General features: G+C 34.3%; 2 protein-coding genes across 6 annotated transcripts in view; one reads left to right on the forward strand and one right to left on the reverse strand.

The window, feature by feature from the left end:
• Window positions 1-20,081, reverse strand: part of TESK2 (testis associated actin remodelling kinase 2) — a 126,405-nt gene that overhangs the window by 86,826 nt on the left and 19,498 nt on the right. For 4 of the 5 annotated variants that reach the window (XM_074334636.1, XM_019749378.2, XM_019749377.2 and 1 more), the window contains one exon: window positions 12,013-12,323. The exons of the other annotated variant lie outside the window; for it this stretch is intronic. In XM_074334636.1, coding sequence (XP_074190737.1) covers window positions 12,013-12,234 — 222 coding nt within the window. In that variant the 5' untranslated portion in view covers window positions 12,235-12,323. The remainder of the gene's footprint in view (window positions 1-12,012; window positions 12,324-20,081) is intronic. 5 annotated transcript variants of the gene reach the window in all.
• On the forward strand, window positions 4,503-4,884 carry LOC109456876 (large ribosomal subunit protein eL43). The gene is made up of 2 exons (XM_019749384.2): window positions 4,503-4,637; window positions 4,774-4,884. Exons 1-2 carry the CDS (start codon window positions 4,503-4,505, stop codon window positions 4,882-4,884), a joined length of 246 nt encoding a protein of 81 aa, XP_019604943.1.

The following is a 20,081-nucleotide window of genomic DNA, read 5'->3' on the forward strand; positions in this document are numbered from 1 at the left end:
AATCCATAGAAATAGGAAGTACAATAGTGGTTACTATTAGTGATGGAGCTGGGGAAAGGGAGGAATGCGTTTCTTTTTAGGACGATAAAAATATTTTAAAATTCAAGGGTGATGTATGCACTACCTTGTAAATATACTAAAAATCATGAATTGTATATTTTTAAAAGAATTTTACGGTATGTGAATTATTTTTCAGTAAAGTTGTTACTACCGTGTTTCCCCAAAAATAAGACCTAACCAGACCATCAGCTCTAATGCGTCTTTTGGAGCAAAAATTAACATAAGACCCGGTCTTATATTATATTACATAAGACCCAGTATTATATTATTATATTATATTATATTATACCCAGTATTATTATATTATATTATATTATATTATATTATATTATATTATATTATATTATTATTATATTATACCAGATCTTATATTAAAATAAGACTGGGTCTTATATTAATTTTTGCTCCAAAAGACGCATTAGAGCTGATGGTGTGGCTAGGTCTTATTTTCAGGGAAACACGGGATAAAGAAGAACATAATATTGATACTTTGTTCTGAAATGGGATTCCAGTTTTATAGTTTTTACAATACATGCTAAAATACAGAGTTATCTCATGGGGTAATAAAAGGTTGAGATATCTCAAGAGACTGAAACAATCATATTCCTAGAAAGTCTCCTTCCAGTTATATTCCTAAACAAAACAAGCACCAGTATTAAAAAGTAAGAGCCTTCTACTGTATCCCATATTAAGAAGCACTCTTAATTTGAAACAGTAAACAGGTTGACAACCAGTGCTACACTGGCACTGAATAAATTTTCCACTTTCCAGAGGGTGAAAGGCTGGGGCCATTGTACCATTTGGTTTTACGGTTTTTTCTTACTCTACAAATGTACACACAATCATGCCACCTCCACTTACACGTACTGCAGTTCTTCCCTAAATAGATTTCACTAACATCCAAAATATTCTAAATCATTTTCCTAGAAACAATAAAATTACCTTAGTTTCTGTTTTATGGTTTTAAAAAAATGAAAAAGATTAGCAATCAAAATAAATTATTTGAAGCTCACAAACAGTTTTAAATATAAATCCAACCCATTTGTTTCTAAAAGTATGTTTTCTTCCTAATTCAGTAATAGAGGTTATAAAATACTTTCAACTTTTTTAATGCTTTTAGGCCAGGAATTTATAGTAATACTGACATTTGGGGCCAGACAATTCTTAGTTGTGTGGGGCTGTCACGTGCATTGCAGGATGTTTAGCAGCATCCCTGGCCTTTACCCACTAGATGCCAGTAACACCCTCCTACCTGGTTGTAATAACCAAAAATATCTCCAGACATTACCAAATAGCTCTTCGGGGGAAAAACTGCCCCTGGTTGAGAACCATTGCCCTACTCCATCAGTCTTAATTATTTCTTAACAGAGAAAATTCGCTAATCTCATCATTAACCTTAAAAACAAACATATTTTTGTGAAATACAGTAGCTGACTACACCTAAAAGAGAAGGTCTCTTTGTTGGTTTGTTTTTTTGTGTGTGTGTGTTTTTAATTTTATTGGGGAATATTGTGGAACAGTGTGTTTCTCCAGGGCCCATCAGCTCCAAGTCGTTATCCTTCAACCTAGTTGTGGAGGGCGCAGCTCACTGGCCCATGTGGGAATCGAGCCTGCAACCCTGTTGTTCAGAGCTCACGCTCTAACCAACTGAGCCATCCGGCTGCCCCTGTTTTTGTTTTTTAATAAATCAGTTTCTAAGCATTCATATATATTCCCAAATACTCAGTATGGAAAAATAGAACTATGCTTCACAACTAACAAATTTAGATTTTCTTCTACACATAACTGCCCCAGAATACAAAAGTGCCAGCTTCTCTGTCTCTCTCTCTTTCTTTCCTTATGATCAATAATTAATAATCTATCCTCATAATCAATAATTATGTAGGCATTGAAATGGAATTTTATGTTCAAAACTTTCTACTTATACCATGCTAATCTGTAGAATAAATTAATTGCAACCTAAAATATACCATACCCAATAACAATTTAGTATTTTTGGGGGTGTCCTAAAAAATTTACAATCCATAAACATAGCCCAACTTTAACCAATAAAATTACCAGGTAGGTTAATTTAAGAGATGGGCTGCACAATCTAAAGGAGTCCAAGTTCCTTCCAAACCAACTAATCAAAAAGATATTTTTACAGCTATACAACTAAAAAAGATTGCTTAAGACAAGATAATTTTTTAAAATAAATTTTGGTAAAGAAAAGGACAAATTATTCTAATTGTAATTCATGGGACTATTGACCCACACAATGTAAAATAAAGATCATGAGGACTTTGCTAGTCGTGGTTTTTTATCCTTCATAAAATATAGCCTATTTTTGTTACTTATCTAAAGCCAGGCTTCAGAACTAAATGAAGAATAGTGTAAATTGAACAGATCACATAACTAAGGTCCATTTTAAGGATGAATGACCAGAGGGTCCTAAATTCTAAAACTGAATTATTTTAAAGGAATACAAATAAGCCACATAAATCCACATTCCTCAATGTGAAGTCATCCATCAACCAGTCTTCCTTTTGCTATCTAAGGCAACTAAAAGTTCTTAAGTTACCTGCCTAATTTATCTCTCCCACAGCAGAAGTCAAATATTTCCTTTTATTGACATGGGTATACTTTTTATTTAACACGACCTTTAAAGCTCTATAATCATTTGTACTTTGTAACCAAAGATAAAAACTAACCATTACCTAGCTGTGCAGTATAGTTATTATTGGCAAACTTATTCTATAAAGGGGTTAGATAGCAAGTATCTTAGGCTTTGAGGGCCATATGGTCACTGTTGCAACTACTCAACTCTCTCATTGTAGCACAAAAGCAGCCATAGAACATACATTAACAAATGGGTGTGGATATGTTCCAATAAAATTTTATTTACGAAAACAAGTGGCAAGCTGGATTTGGTCCAAGGGCTATAAATTGCCAAACCTTGTATCAAACTATTACATGTAAGAAGAAATAAATAGACCTATTCCTCTCTTTCCCAACCGATAATGTTCTCACCACAATATGAACTAATTACTTCCTAAAATACCATAAAATACAATTAACTAGCTTTCTCCTATTTTGTAATAGGCATTCATAATCAGATGTTAGACCCTATTGCCTTAAATGAGGAATAAGAACCAACTATGAGAATCAGGTTCAGAATTGAGATTTGTACTATATACACTGTACAGAAAGCCTGAGCCAAAAATAAAAATAAAGCCTTTAGGTTCAGATCTAGAACCTATATGACCCCAGCAAAGGTAGATGTGAGATCACTGCACTGGGACACATCCATAACCTAGAACACAAGAACTCCAAGGAAAAACATTTCCCCTGAAGATAGGCTTTAAATAAAATATAAATCACAGGAAAAATGAAAAACCATGAAAAAGAACCAGCAGACCAAATAGCAGCAGCATCCACACTCAAAAATTGCAACTAATCTGAAAGAGACTTAAAACAAACAAAAAATTTTAATGGTCAAAATTTACTCATCTCTGTGCAAATATATTAGAAAATCTATAAGGAATAATAATTTTCTAGTAAAATTAATTAAGCAAAATTGACTCAGAAGTAACAAAAATCTAAATTACTTAAAAGAATAGGAAGAGTTTTCAAAGTAATTGGCCAAGCATTTCACAAGGGAATTCTACCAAATATTTAAGGAATAAATTATTCCAGTATCATTTCAATTGTCCCACAGCATAGGGAGGAAAAAACTTCCATATTATTTTTATGGGACAAGCATAACATTGCTACCAAAACCTACAAACAAAAGCATGAAAGAGAAAACCACACACCATTCTCACAAATATCAAGGCAAAAACATCCCAGCAAAAGAAGTTAGCTTCACATTAAAGAATAATACACCAGGAATGCAAGGATGGCTCACTATTAGAATAGCTACTAACATAAATTTACTAAGAGATCAAAAGAGAAAAATACTTTTATCACCGTAAGTATTAAGAGTTCCCCCAGAGAATCAGAATCAAAAGGATATACAGATAGAAAGAGATGACAGGAAATTGGCTCAACGATTACAGAGGCTGAGAAGTCCCAAGATCTGCAGTCAGCAAGCTGGAGACCCAGGAGAATCAATGGTATAGTTCCAGTCTGAGTCCAAAGGGTGAGAACCAGGATAGTCAATGGTATAAATTCCAGTCCAAAAGCTGTCAGGCTCAAGGCCGAGGAAGAGCAAATATTTCAATTCCAGTCCAAAAGCAGGAAAAGACCAACGTCCCAGCTCAAGCAATCATGCAGGAGGAATTCCCACTTAATCATAAGAGTGAGGTCAGCCTTTTTGCTCTATTCAGACCTTCAAATGATTGGATGAGGATCATCCACATTAAGTATCTGCTTTATTCAGTCTACTGATTCAAATGTTATTCTCATCCAAAAACACTCTCTCTCCTCTCTGGGTTCAGATCTGTTTGTAGCAACATGGCTAAATGCACCAGGAAGGTTGGAATATTAGTAAATACAGGACCCGTTATGGCACCTCCCTCAGGAAAATGGTGAAGAAAATTGAAATCTGCCAGCACCCCAAGTACACTTGCTCCCTCTGTGGCAAAACCAAGATGAAAACACAAGCTATGGGGTGGCCAGTTAGCTCAGTTGGTTAGAGCATGGTGCTAATAACACCACAGTTGCCGGATCGATCCCTGCATGGACCACTGTGAGCTGTGCCCTTCTCTTTAAAAAAAAAATTTTTTTTTAAATAGACAAGCTATGGGGATCTGGCACTGTGGTTCCTGCATGAAAACAGTAGCTGGTGGTGCCTGCACATACCACTCCACTTCTGCAGTCACGATAAAGTCATCAGAAGACTGAAGGAATTGAAAGACCAGTAAGTAGAAGCTCCACAATTCAAAACATTGCAAGCCTATAAACAACGGGTTAATTTGTATAAAAACAGACAAACAAAAATCTCTCTTAAAGACACACCCAGAATAATGTTTGACCAAATATCTGGACGCTCCATGCCCCAGTCAAGTTGACACATAAAATTAACCATCACACCATAGATTCTGAAAAGACATTTGGTAAAATTCAACATTCATTCTTCATAAAAATAATTCTTAACAAATAGATGATATTTTGTTAAGATTTTCAAGATCCAATAGAATAAAAGATATCTATTTCAGCCCCCAAATCAAGAAATACAACAAGTTTTCCCATCAAAGTCAGGAAGAAGATAAAGATATTAAATATCATTATTATTTAACATTTTAGTAAGCATTAGTCAAGCAGTTTGCTGAAAAAAACAGGTGAGGTATAAAAAATGAGAGATAAGTTTATCATCATTCACAGCTGATATGATTATATACCATGAAAACCAAAGCAAATCAACTGAAAATCTGTTGCAAACATTTAAAAAATTTAGAATGCCAGTTGCATCAAATATCAATATGCAAAAATTAATACCCCTCATATGCAAGCAACAAACAGAAGATAAAATGGAAGGCGAGTTCCCAATTACAACTTCAAGAGAAAAGAGAAAAAACTAAGAATAAACACTACAAGAAATGTGCAAGATATATATATATATATTTTAATTTTTTAATGTCTACTTAGGGACACAAATATTTGAACAGATGTAAAAGAATGCTATGTGCTTATATAAAAAGACTCACTATCATCAAGTTATCAATTCTCCCTAAATTAATCTAAAAATGTATTTTAATCTCAATAAACATGGCAATTGTATGTTTTTGGGAACAGGCAAACTGATTCTAAAACTCACATAAAAAATAAGGAAGAAACACCAAGAAAAACTTGAAAAGAAAGAATAATGATGAGGAACTAGACTAAAGAGATATTAAAATAAAGCCACAATTAAGTTATTATAGCAGTGTGTACTGGTATATGAATAGACAGGTGAATGCAATAGAATAAAGTCTAGAAACAGACCAAAATACTTAGGAAAATTCAGAATAAAAGTGACATTTCCAATTGGTGAGAAAAATATTAACAATATAATAAATGCTGCTGGTACAACTGTGTAGCCATCTTAAAACTGAATTCCAGATGGATTATTTAAATATAAGTAGTAAAATCATAAAAGTGATTATAAAAAATGATAATTTTATTTATAATATAAGAGTGCAGAGGGCCTTTCTAAATAATAAAAGAAATGGGACTCAAAAATGAAAAAATTAAAATAGTAAACAACAAAATGAACTATTTGTAAAAATTGTTACAAGCTAGTTTAAAAAACACTGCAAACTTGGAAAATATCTATAATTAATAGAACAGATATAAAGAAATCCTACAAATCATTAAGATGTAAGAAAAATGACCTTGTAAAAAAATGGGTAGTAAGTGCCACGTAGAATTCTAGGCAATGAGGATACAGCAGTGCATAAACTGATAAAAAGAGATAAAATCCCTCCCTTCACTGAACTTACACTCTTATAGTCTTCTATCTTGCAGTAGGTAAGTAAGAAAATAAATATACATAACTGATATATAAATATACACATACACCAACACACTCTCAGAAACACACATACATATATTTGCTTATCTATGCACAGAATATCTCTAGAAGGATACATAAGGAACTATTAAATATTGGTTGCATCCAGGGAGGAAAACTAGGAGTCTGAAGAAGGTAAATGATTGTTCATTGAATAACATTTATACCTTCTGAGTTTGTACCATGTGATTTTAAAAATAAGTTCAATTAAAATTAAGCAAAATTAGATGTTCAAAGAAAAGGATATCTGAAAAGAGAAACACATTTAAGAAAAACAAATAGAAAGTCCAGAAAAGAAAAATACAGCAAATGAAATAAAAAATCTCAATGGATGTTTCAACAATAGAGTAGAACACAAATGAAAAGTAAGTAAATAGGAAAATAAACTGAGAATCACCACCCTTCCAAAAAACAAACAAAAAAAGGTAAGGAAATTAAAAATATGAAATAGAAATTAAGAAACATGAAAGATAGCATGACACAATCCAATATGCATATAATGGGGCCTTAAGAGACCAAAGAAAAGAGCAGAATTTAAAAAGATAATGCCCAAGAACTTTCTAGAATTAAAGACAGACATGATTTCTTAAACTGAAGTATATCACATCCTGGGAAGAATAAATATAAATAAATCCATTCCTAAACCAGCATAGTGAATCTATAGAACAAAGAAAAAGATAATTCTAACTACCAGAACAAAAAGACTGATTACCTAAACAGGAGAAACAACCAGACTAAGAATTAACTTACCAGCAACAATAGAGGTCAATAAAAAAAAAAGGGAAGAGTATTTGCGAAATGCTGAGGAAAATAACTATTGTCCTTAATTTTACAATCATTACATTATCATTTAAGAGTTTATTCAATATAAAGGCAGAAGTAATCACAATAAATATAAACACATTACAATCTCTGTCTCTTTATAGGCAAATTCAATTTCACATCAAAAAATTTAAATATAAAACTGTTTCATAGAGCACACAAAAATGTACTATCACAGACGAAATAAAAATAGAGATGAAAAAAGATATACTGGGAAAATAACCAAAGCAGTAGGCAAATGCATATGACGAGAAAGAACATTTGTAACAGTGTGGTATGACAGAGGAATAGACAAATTTAAGCAGTGGAACAGAACAGTGTTCAGAAAAACAGATTTGTGTTTAAAAGTTTATTTTCGTTTCTCTTTTGATTTAATTAATTATATAAAATTTCATACAGGTTTAATTAAATGAATCACACACACACACACTAAAAAGTTCTAAAGAACCTTGTACCACCCCTCTCCATAAGTAACTACTATTCTTAGTTTCTTATTTATTCTCAGAGTTTCTTTATGACTACAGAATCAAATACAATTTCTTACTTTTCTGTCTCTCTTTGAACAAAATACAGCACAGCATACAAAATACTCCGAACTTGCTTTTTAAACTTATATCTGGGAGATCTTTCTGCCTCAGAACTTCAGAGCTTCCTCAATACTTTATATACTTGCAAAGTATTAAATTACATGGATGCTTAATAATTTATTTAATTAGTCCTCTATGAATATTTGGGCTATTTACAAGCATGCCATTACAAACAATAATCTTATAAACATGCTATTTAGCATGCTTGCAAGTATATCTGGATGATAATCCCCAAAAGTGGAATTTCTAGCTAAATCAAAGAGAATCTATCTTTGTAATTTTGATAGCTATTTTCCATTTGCACCCTCCTCCCACTATAGAAGTTATATACCACTTTACTTTCCCCCCATTAATATATGAGAATGCCTGTTTTCCCACAGACTCACCAAAATAATGGCATTATCAAACTTTAAAATTTTTTATATGGGATGATTAAAATGGTATACTCGTATATTGCATTTTAATTTGCATTGCTCATTATTTGGGAAGTCGAGCAACTTTTCATATATTTAATAATAACTTACATTTCCTTTCCTGAAAACATTCTGCTCATAACCTAACTCAGCTTTCTACTGAGCTACTGGTTTTTCTATTGATTTCTAGGCACTGTATATTAGATTAACACTTTGTCCATGAAATAGCACATACTCTTCCCCAAGTTAGTTTTTGTCTTTTGACTTTTCTTAATGCTTTTTTGTCATGCAAAAATTATTTTGTAATTTTTGGGTAGTTGAATTTATCAAAATAATTTCTACAGCTTTTGAATTCTGAGTCATAGTTAAAAAGACCTTTCCTACTCCCACATTTTTCACAGGTGGAACAAACCATTCTTAAAAATTTTGACTCCATCTTCTAGTTCCACATGTAAGGAGCTTGGAAGTAAAAAGCTGAGCAAACTGAAAAATCAAGAAGTCTTAGCTCTATCAGGGAAGTGAGGTCACAAGTCAAACCACTGCCCCCAAAACTGAAGAGACAGGCAGGCAGATCCAGAGAATCAAAACTCACCAGAGCAGAAACTCACAAACAGAAACCCCTGGATGAAACAGTGCTGGGGTAGGAATACCTCAACTGTAATTGACTTAATTGCCAGAGGCACAGTATGGACAATTTTGAGAGTTAAAAACTCCAGGGGGATCCACCCATAGAGGTACCTCCACAATTTTGTTTTACCTCCAGGGACTCTACCAGGTTCTCAAAGTGAAGGCTGGAAATAAATTCCCTCTGACTTCCAGTCAGGGGAGGGGAAAAGGAATCATTTTTGAAATACACCAGAGGCTTCTTAACAAAGCCTGCCTTCAGGAGAAATTATTTATCAGAGCCTAACTTCTTCGAGGGAAGGGAAAGAACCAATTCCAACACTTGTGTGCATCAAAGGACACTATCAAGAGAGTGAAAAGACAACCTTTGGGAGAAAATAATTTCAAATTATATATCTGATAAGGGATAGATCCCTTATATACAAATACAACCTAATTCAAACATGGGCAAAGGACTTGAATAGACATTTCTCCAAAGAAAATACAACAAAGTTGGCTCAACATCACTAATCATTAGAGAAACGCAAATCAAAGCTACAATTTGATATCAGTTCATACTCACTAGGATTGCTAATATTAAGAAAGAAAGAAAATAAAAATAGCAAGTGTTGGTGAGAAGGTGGAGAAATTGGAACCCTTGTGCACTGTTAGTGGGAATGTAAAATGGTCAGCCACTGTGGAAAATAGTATGGTAGTACCTTAAAAAGTTATACATAGGCTAAGTGAAATAAAACAGTCACATAAAACAAATACTACATGATTCATTTATATAAGGTATCTAGAGTAGTCAAACTCATAGAAACAGAAAGTAGAATGGTTGTTGCCAGGAGCTGGGGAGAGAGAAAGGGGGAGTTGTTGTTTAATGGGTATAGAGTTTCAGTTTTGCAAGATGAAAAAGTCCTGGAGGTTGGTTACACAATACGAATAAGCTTAACACTATTTAACTACAGATTTAAAAGTGATTAAGATAGTAAATTTTATGTTATGTGTATTTAAGTTTTTTAAGAAGTTAAACAGAGAATCATTAATACTATATGACCCAACAATTCCACTTAGAGGTAAATACCCAAAAGAATTGAAAGCAAGATCTCAAACAGATACTGTACACCAAAGTTCACAGCAGTATTATTCACAATAACCGAAAGGTGGAAACAACCCAAATATCCATCAACAAATGAATGGATAACCACAATGTGGTATATATACACAATGGGATATTCAGCCATAAACAGGAATGAAATTCTGATATATGCTGCAACATAGATAAAACTTGAGTACATTCTGATAAGTGAAATAAGCCAGACACAAAAGCACAAATATTGTATGATTCCATTAATACAAGGTACCTAGAACAGGCAAATTTATAGAGACAGAAAGTAGAATACAGTTCACAGGGGCTGAGGGGAGGGGGCAATAGGGAGTTATTGTTTAATACATACAAAGTTTCTGTAGGAGGATGAAAAAGTTCTGGAAACAGATAATGCACAACATAGTAAATGTATTTAATACCACTGAACTGTGCACTTAAATATGGTTAAAACGGTAAATTTATGTTACGTGTATTTTATCACATTAAAGAGAGAGGGAAAGAGAATAGAAGGAAAGGAATAGGAAGTGGTAAGTTGAGATAACTTTATGGAGGTGTTTTGGTCCCAAAGAGAACAAGCAACAAGGGATCATAAGGTCAAAATAAGTCACACACCACCCTTAAAAGAAGATTTTTTTGAAGTGAGAGAAATAACAGAATGTTTACATGCAAATGAAAATAATTTAATAGAGAGTGAAGTATGACATAGAAAAGAAAGGGGAGAATTTCTTAGGTAATGTCTTTGAGTAGGCCAATGGACATAGGATATACCATAGAAATAGAAATACGGCTTAGATAGTTCATCCATAGAGACAGGTCTAAAAGCCAAGTAAGTGGGTAGAGGTGTGAGTTAGAAGCCATAACTGGTGATGGGAGGCTATGGAAGTTCTCAGCTTGATGCAGTACTCTCAGTGAATTAGGAAGTAAGCACATCACTGAGAAAGAGGACTAGAGAAGAAGTCCTGGGATTTTGGTGAGAGAAAAAAAAGGCATGTGTGGGGCCAGAGCCCCAGAGAGTAGTTTACAGGCTCTCGGCCTCACGTGGAGGGGTGCTGGCTCGGGTGGTGGATGGCTGTAGGCTGTGGCCAGTTAGCCGATTGGCCGCTGGTATAACTGCTGCGGCTACGGAGGAGAGCCAAGGACTGCCGAGGAGAGCCGAGGACTGCCGAGGACTGCAGAGGATTGCCGAGGAGCCGAGCAGAGCCAAGGAAAGCGGAAGAGGAGAGCAGAGGAAAACGGAAGAGAGGAGAGGAACAGAGTCAAGGAGAGTGGAGGAGAGTTGTCGGTCGGTCGGTTGGCGGAAAGGCGGAGGGCAGGTCGGCGTCCGGTGGGCCCAGCCTCCAGTGAGACCATTGTGGTATGACTCCCCTACCTATGGCTCCGTGGGTGTTCCTTTTAGGCCTAGCCACATCCTGCTTTCTTATGTGTGGAGCGGGAGCAGAGACCCTGCAGGCCGCCCCGCCTGAAAGATGGCGCGGCGAGAAGGCCTCCGCGCACGACAAATGGCGCAGCGAGCAGGGTCTCCCGCACGACAGTATGTGTATATATGTATATATATCTTCTAATATGTATATATAAATTTTCATATATGTATATAAGATGTGTGTATAATACATATATGCATAAGCACAGGAAAGGGTCCAGAGTATACATACCAAATTGTTAATAGTGCTTATTACTGGAGTTACAGATATAGATGGGAGAGGGGGAAGTGGAATAGACTCCTAGATTATTTAGATTTGTGATCAGCATGCATTATTTTATAATGAAAATGATAAAATATCTCACAAGTTCATAAATAGCTTGAAGGGACAGTTTAGAATACTGCTCGAGATACACAGTGCCCTGACTAGGCAAAGCCTATGTCCTAATTAAACACAACAATCAATTCTGCAGTGAAGCTGACCATCAACAAGACCATATGAGAAAAGCTGAGGCATCACTCACCTTGAACACTTCAGAGAAGAAGCCAGACCCTATTTTTTCACAGGTGAAGTCATCTAACCGTGTCAGTCTGGAAAAGGCACTTATAAGAGCCCGATAGGAAGATGGCCAAACTCTTCCCACCTGGGTTATGTTCCCATCCCCTCCACCACCTCCTTCAAAATCTTCAAGACGCTCCACACGTGGAGGAAATCCTGCAATGGAATTCCGTTTGCTTCGATCCATAGTCACAATAATCACTTTTTTCTTCTTTTAAGAAGGAACTCCACACATAATAACTTTTTGCTGAGTTTTACTTCTCTTCCGGTTTGACACTAAACAAGAGATCAAAAAGATACAACATTAAAACCATTAATAAATAAAAACATACAAATCAATGAACTATCAATGTAAAAATATTTCCTCTTTCACATTCAAGTTCCTGATTTTCAGATCTCAAATACACTTTATTCCTTTATCTTCAAAAAACAATGATATATTTAAAACTGAAGATGTAGTCAGTCTTTAACATGAGTAGAATACAATGAAGATCACCTACTACATTCTAAAAAACAAAACAACAATGATAATCTCTCTCATTCATTGAGCACCCACTACCTAGGAAACATAGTATAAAAGCCAAAAATATGTCATGAAATTTGATTCTCAAAAAATCCATAATATGTGGTCAAGTAATCATACAGTCACTAAATGGCAGAGATAAAATTAAAATGCACAACTGTCTGATTCAAAAGCCTGTGCTCCTACCAATGCCCTTCATAGCCTCACATAATTTTCTCTTCATTTGAAAAATTATTAACTCCAAATACCAGGGATGCCAAAAAAAAATCTATACATTTTAAGAGATGTTATCTATGTATTACTTTTCGAAGTTGAATTACGGTAACAATGTGTAGTATGATGTTCACTCAAAAGATGGCATTAATCAAATGAATATTAGCATCATATACAACTTTAATACAGTTTTTCCTTTCTTAAAATGTGTATAGATTTTTTTGGCACCCTCTGTATACAAAACACAGGTGATCAAGATTTTATACTTAAAATTATATAATTTTAGAAAAAGAAAACTACATCCAAAAGCAACTTAAAAATTCACTATTGATTAAACAGCACAGTCCAGCAGAAGTGACTGTAGAAGGATCCACCCTATCTGATACATAACAAAGAATAAAAACACAAGCCCACTTTTTTCTTTAAGCCTGTCTCTCCCTACTTCTACTTCTTTCCATGCGAATCAATTTTAAGGGTCTTATGCAAAATACAACCATGTGACTGACTCTTCAATTAGTGAAATGCTTTCATAAATGTGGTGAATACATAACCCAGACTGGTGGCAGGGCTCCCAGAGCCATCTATACAATATGACCCTGCTTCCTAAGCAATAGCCAGAAGTCAGTGGCACTCTACCCAATATGAACCAATCACAGTTCCTTTTTTAGCAATTTGGAATTGAGACATTCCAGCCTCAGTTTGGCTGCTTTCTAAAAAGGAAGCCATATAAACTCAGGAGTGTTGACCATGGCCATTTTCTATCATTTCCTCTAGGAGAGTTGTTCAGCCTGGAAAGTAGAAAAAGCCAAGTGACTACCATAAGGCCAATTTACAAAGAAAAGAAAAAAAGACAAAGAAAGAACTTCTTAATTTTCCTAATGTCCTCTATCTAGTCCCCAATTCCTGAGGCCCAACTGCATCCAAGTTTAAGGTTCCATGATATATCCCTGTATCTTCAAAAAGAAATTATTTTTGCTTAAGCTAATTTCACCAGAGTCCACAGAAGGAAGAATAATCCAAGTTCTCAAAGAATAAAACAATTAAGTACCACTATTGAACCCCTGCCAAAAAGTAGCAACAGATCACTAGATCAAAAATTTAGGATTATAAGACCAAAATTTTTTTTAGGTTTACAGCCAGTAGAGACCATAAAGTTTCAGTCATTCATTTTATATCTGAGGAAACATAGGCCCTGAAAGTAGAAATGATTTGCCCACAGCTATAAGCTAGTTACCAGCAAAGCTAGACTTGAAACCAAGAGTAGTTAGTGCACTTCTAAAAGTGTGTCTGTTAATTATCTGTTTAAAAATTACCCAAGGAGCTTGTTTAAAACCCAGATTCTTGGGTCTCAACCTCGACCTCCTAAATCAGAATCTCTTGGAGTGGGACCTGGAAATTTTACCAAGTTCCCCAGTGATTCTTTTTTTTTTTTTTTTAAAGTTTATTGGGGTGACAACTGTTAGTAAAGTTACATAGATTTCAGGTGTACAATTCTGTATTACATCATCTATATATCACATTGTGTGTTCACCACCGAGTCAGTTCTTTCCATCACCATATATTTGCTCCCCTTTACCCTCATCTACCACCCCCCTCCCCCCTCATCCTCTGGTAACTCCCCAGTGATTCTTATGTACACTAAGAGTTGGAGACACTTTACAGCAGGGAAGGGGAATATTAATAGCTTAACAAACACACACACACACACACACACAATTTTATAAGTATTTTCTCATTTAATCCTCAAAATATACCATCAAGGTAAGTGTGATCCCCATTTTACAGAAAAAGAAATGAAGCTCAGGAAGTAACTTGCCTAAGGACATACAGCTGGTAGAACCAGAATTGGAACCAAGGTCTATTCAGCACCGAAGTTCAAGCTTTTCCCGTTTCATTATTAGTGATTTCTCGCTACAAGAGTTGTAAGAAGTTAAGCTAGTTCTATCTGGGTAGAAAAGAGGACCAGGATTTGAGTGCCAAGAAAGGCCAAGTTAATCGTAATTTGGACAGAGATAGAAAAGAAGGAAAAAGAAACTTTACTTTAGAAAAATAAAATACAAGCTACTGAAGTTAAAATTGAATATATAAAACATAGTTGCCTGCAAAATTAACTGAACAACTTGATAGGTGTGCCATCTACTGACCTTTTCATTTTTTAGATATATTTCATTTTGAATGAAATACATTGTTAACCTCCACAGAGCCCTCAAGAATAGAATCTGCCCTGGGGCTGGCTTTGGAAGACAGAATTGTTTGTTGCAGCTCAACAGGTAGGGTTTTACATTCTCAGCTGGGTGAGAGGAGGTAAGAAATTGCTAATTCCAACTGAGCTGGTTTGGGTGGAGTCTGTTACAAGCTCACAATAGCACAAAAGACTGACATTTTTTATATTTTTATTTTGAAAAATAAATAGCTTTGTATTTTGCCTCACAGAACTTTTCAAGAGGGGGAAAGTATTTTTTAAAAGGTATATGCTTACAGAAACTCTTGACACATAAGCACAGGAGACCTGAACAAGGCTATTCATTTCATTTCAGCATTTTGTATAATAAGAAGGGAAACAAAAAAAACAATCCAAAGTTAGTCAGTAGGCAAAACAGGTAAGTTGTAGCATATTTTTCAATGAAATATACAGCACTTACAATGAATTAACTATATCTAGCAACATGGATGTATTTCAAAAGCATACTGAGTAGGGAAAAGAAGCAAATTGTTAGCAGTATCAAAATTCAAAAAAACTGCAGGGATATCACATCCCTACAATATGATATCATTTTAATAAAAATTGTATTTTTAAAAACATATAAAATATATATATTATAGGCAGGATAGCATATTGATTAAAGGTATAGCCTGTAGAGCCAATGTGGGTTCAAATCCTTGCTCTATAACTTGTAGCTATATGAACCTGGTCAAATTATTTTCAAACCTCTCTACATCTCCAGTTCCCCATCTATAAAATGGAAATAAAAATAGACCTACATTATAACATTGTATATGTATTAAGTCATTTAATCTTTACAACTATAGGGTTATTGATTAAAATGTACAGTCCCTCGCAGACAGTAAGCATTCAACTCTTGTTGGTTATTATAATTATTTAAAGATACATTTTTATAGTAAATGTCTAAAACCATGAACTGGAAAGACAGACACTAAATTCATAGTAGAAGTTGCCTTGGTGGGAAAGAAATGAGATAAGGGAAACAAAGGAGACTTCATCTATAACACTAATATTTTGGTTCCTTCTACTAAAAAAAACAAAAAACCTGTAACAACACAAAGTGACAAATTTGCTAATTCTTTTGTTAACTAATATTTGTTAATTCTGGGTAGTATATTGTATTCTTTTCTATATTTAATAATTTAATATTTTTAAATTATAAAAAAGGAATTTAACGTGTTTTCTTTGTTTTTTTTTCTTTAAGTCTACTGCCAATACAACAGCCATGCAGTATGCTTAGGCCAAGAAAACTGAAAACAATTTGGCAAATAAATAGCATCCCAATATGCAAGCCAAGTCTTTAGATTCTCAAACTTTCATTCTGCAACAGTTCCATTATAGTTTTTAGTCCAAGAAGTATTTACATCTTATGCTAAAAACTCAAAAGTATTGAGAGAATTTTTGGATAACCTAACTTATTTAAGTCCACAAACTTAAAATATGAAAGCATTCATCACAAAGAGATTGATATTTAGTTGTAGAGCCTCTATCATATGCTAAAGTAATACTAATTACTAAACAGTTGAAATCATTAGTAAAAAGTACAGACCCCTCAAGGGAGTAAGAACTTTATTAATCCATTTTGGAGAAATGCTGAGCATGCGAAATCTGCAAACCATGTCCTCTGCTCCTTTGGCCAGCATACTAGATGACCACATTTTAAATGAAATCAACAAAGCTATGAACAGCTTTCAATTCAATCTGACAAATTTTAATTAGCCATAAACAGCAGCAATGGTGTGTATAAACAGACTCTAAAACCACGCCCTATTTTTAAATTCTGAGAATGATTAATTTTAAAATCAGAAAATAAAAATAAATAAAATCAGAAAATACATTCATTGAAATATGTGACATTTTATGATGTTTTCAGTCTCTGGATTACCTCTCTTGGTCTTATTTATGGAATATTACCTTTTGATACTAATAGTGCTCCTTAAAGTATGCATTTTGGGGGAAACAGAGACAACTACAATTACTCTCACATTTACTAGAAAGATACGATTTTTTTAAATGCACGTTTTGCTCTAAAGAGGCTACTTAATTGAAGAGACTACACTTTGTTGATCAACAATAATTTTAGTGATGTTGAACATTTTTCCATATGTCTGCTGGCCATTTGTATGTCCTCTTAGGAGAAATGTCTATTCAGGTCCTCTGCCCATTTTTTAATTGGATTGTTCGTTTTTTTGTTGTTGAGTTGTATGAGTTCCTTATATATTTTGGATACTGGTTTGCAACAATCTGGATGGATCTTGAGATTATTATGCTAAGCGAATAAGTCAGACAGAAAAAGCCGAGAACCATATGATTTCAGTGAGATGTGGTATATAAAACTGAAAACAACAAAAGACCAAGACAAACAAATGAAGAAACAAAAACTCGAAGATACAGACAATAGTTTAGTGGTTACAAGACAGTTAGGGGTAGAAGGGTGGTAGATGAGGGTAAAGGAGATCAAATATGTGGTGATGGAAAGAGAACTGACTCTGGGTGGTAAACACACACTGTGATATACAGATAATGTAATACAGAATTGTACACCTGAAATCTATGTAACTTTACTAACAATCGTCACCCCAATGACCTTTAATTTAAAAAATAATAATTTTAAGTTTGTAAAAACTTGTAATTCTTAATTGAAAACTAATGATATTGTGATCTGCTTTACTAAAATATTTCAGCTAGGACTGAAGAAATAACTCTCTAAATGTGACTATGAAAGAGTTAATGTACTATACCAAGTGTCAAATTTTCTGCTAGTACTGAGGCACTCAAGAAAATCAGACTTAATGTATTTTAAACTATCTTGATAACATGCTGTGTTTAATAAATGTTTCCAATATAAAAAAAAAAAGTTTTTCAGCTAGAGTCCCAGTGGTTCTCATGTGAAAATTTAGGGGGAGGGAGGTCCCTGTCAGGGAGGATTTATTGTCACAATGGTGGAGGTGTGGGGTGGGTACTATGGACATTTTAGTGGATGGAGCCAGAGAAGCTAAATGTCCTACAATGCACAAAACAGTCCTGCACAACAAAGAATCGCCCTGCCCTAAATGCCAATAGTGCCCCAGTTGAGAAACACTGGTTAGAAACGTTTAATCAGTTTTGTTCTTAAACTAGGAAACAGCCTTTCAAAAATGCCAAAATTATGGTGCTTACCAGGACACAAATAATTTTTTAGTAACTGTGTTCTCAATTTCAATATTTATAAACTTGGAAGTTCAAAAATGTTTTTCTTTTCTACGTAGGTGGGTTTCTTTTCAAAGGCTAATTTCCACTTATATTGGGATTGATTTATTTTTCACACAGAAAGATACAATTAACAGCTCTGATTGGGGAAAGAAATTTAAAAAGCTATCCATAAAAGTTAGTGAACTAAATATCCTATACGCAATATTTCATATTTTATCTTTCCAAAGTAGGAATTCCACAAATCATTTTCCAGACAGTCAAGGAAATCTTTTTAGGACTCCCAGTTAGACCACAGTCCCATCAGAAATGCTTCTTGAAATAATAACAACTGCAGTCACCACTGACCATGCACCATGCATTCTACCAAGTGTTTTGCGCATGCTTTCTCTAATCTTTATGACAATCCTTCAAGGTAAGTATTGTCTCCAGTTTAGAGGAAGAAATTAAGACACTGAGAGATTAAAAGACTTGCCCAAATTCAAACAATCTATGACAGACTCAGGATTCAAAGCCAGTAGTTTTAAATCCAAACAGTTCCCATCATGACATGTCTCCTCCAGAAACACAGCTAAATTTCTGTCAAAAAAGATTTGCATATTAGCTACATAGAAAAGCTACTATTCTCTACCCTACCTTAACATCGGAGACCAAAGAGTATATAGATGATAGCTCCACCAGCCTCAGTCATTCAGTAACATTTTAGTCCTAAAAATTAATATTAGTTTAGACAGACTGTTTAAAGAATGGTTACCAAGCTGACAGGGAAGATATGCCAATTCCCAATCATTCCTTCTTTTCCATTCTAATGTACAGTACTTGTTGTTTTTTACTCTTACTCTTTCATTTCACAGGAACAAAGTAGATGAAACTTCACAATAGTGTAGATGCAAATAAAATCCTGCAATGCACTGAACCAACAGGTAGCAGGATATTGCAAAGTATTAGCCAACAACCAAAACTCTTCTATATCCATCCAAATATGGAATCATGAGTACACAAAGTTGGTTATGAAGTCCTACAAAGTGAGCGAAAGAATTTCTGAGAATTCAGTGGACTTACACCCTAATATAAAGAGTAGAAAAAGAATACAAACATAATACTTTATTATATTTTGTTTTCTTTTTATAATCATAAAAAGTCCTTAACTAATTCAAAATAAAACAAGGATGTTATGGGTAAAATGTAGCCCAGAAAACTGGCCATTTTCCAGAATAGGAATACTGACAAGTACATTAACTGTGTTTATCAAGACCAACCACATGGAAAATCTACATGACAGGTCTGCTCAGCAGCTTCTAAACTTTCTATGGACCAACATAGCAAATACAGATGCATTTCAGGATGACCGCCTAATTAAAAATAAAAGCAATACTGCTGAACTCGCCATCCTACTGTGAAATAATGCGTTGCAGTTTCCATTCAAACCAAAAGCAATCTAACATAAAAACTGGCATCCCTATTTAATTTGCCACGAATATATACAAGGGCTTATATTAGTGACAGATCAAAAGCCAGTTCTTAAAACTATCTCTCTTTTGGATAAGCACATTATTTGCTGTTATAACTACAATCCACCAGGCCCTAGGTCACGACATAACACAGAAATTTAGGTTGAAAATTGTAAAGGCATTTAGAGGTTAACTATTCAAATCTTTTGCCCAATTCAGAAATTCCCTCTATTAACTGACTCAAATGTTAACTGGTTCCCACTAGGTACAAGACATTATGGTAGGTGCCATATGATATTTACTGAGCATTCACTATAATCCACTTTTCCAAGTGTTTTATATTTAACATTCATAACAGCTTTATAAAAGATACTATTATTTGTTTCACAAATGTGGAAACAAGTACGAAGGAATTAGTTAACTTGTCCAAGCTC

This window comes from Rhinolophus sinicus, linkage group LG06 (assembly GCF_036562045.2).
Source record: "Rhinolophus sinicus isolate RSC01 linkage group LG06, ASM3656204v1, whole genome shotgun sequence".
Classification (NCBI taxonomy): Eukaryota; Metazoa; Chordata; class Mammalia; order Chiroptera; family Rhinolophidae; genus Rhinolophus; species Rhinolophus sinicus.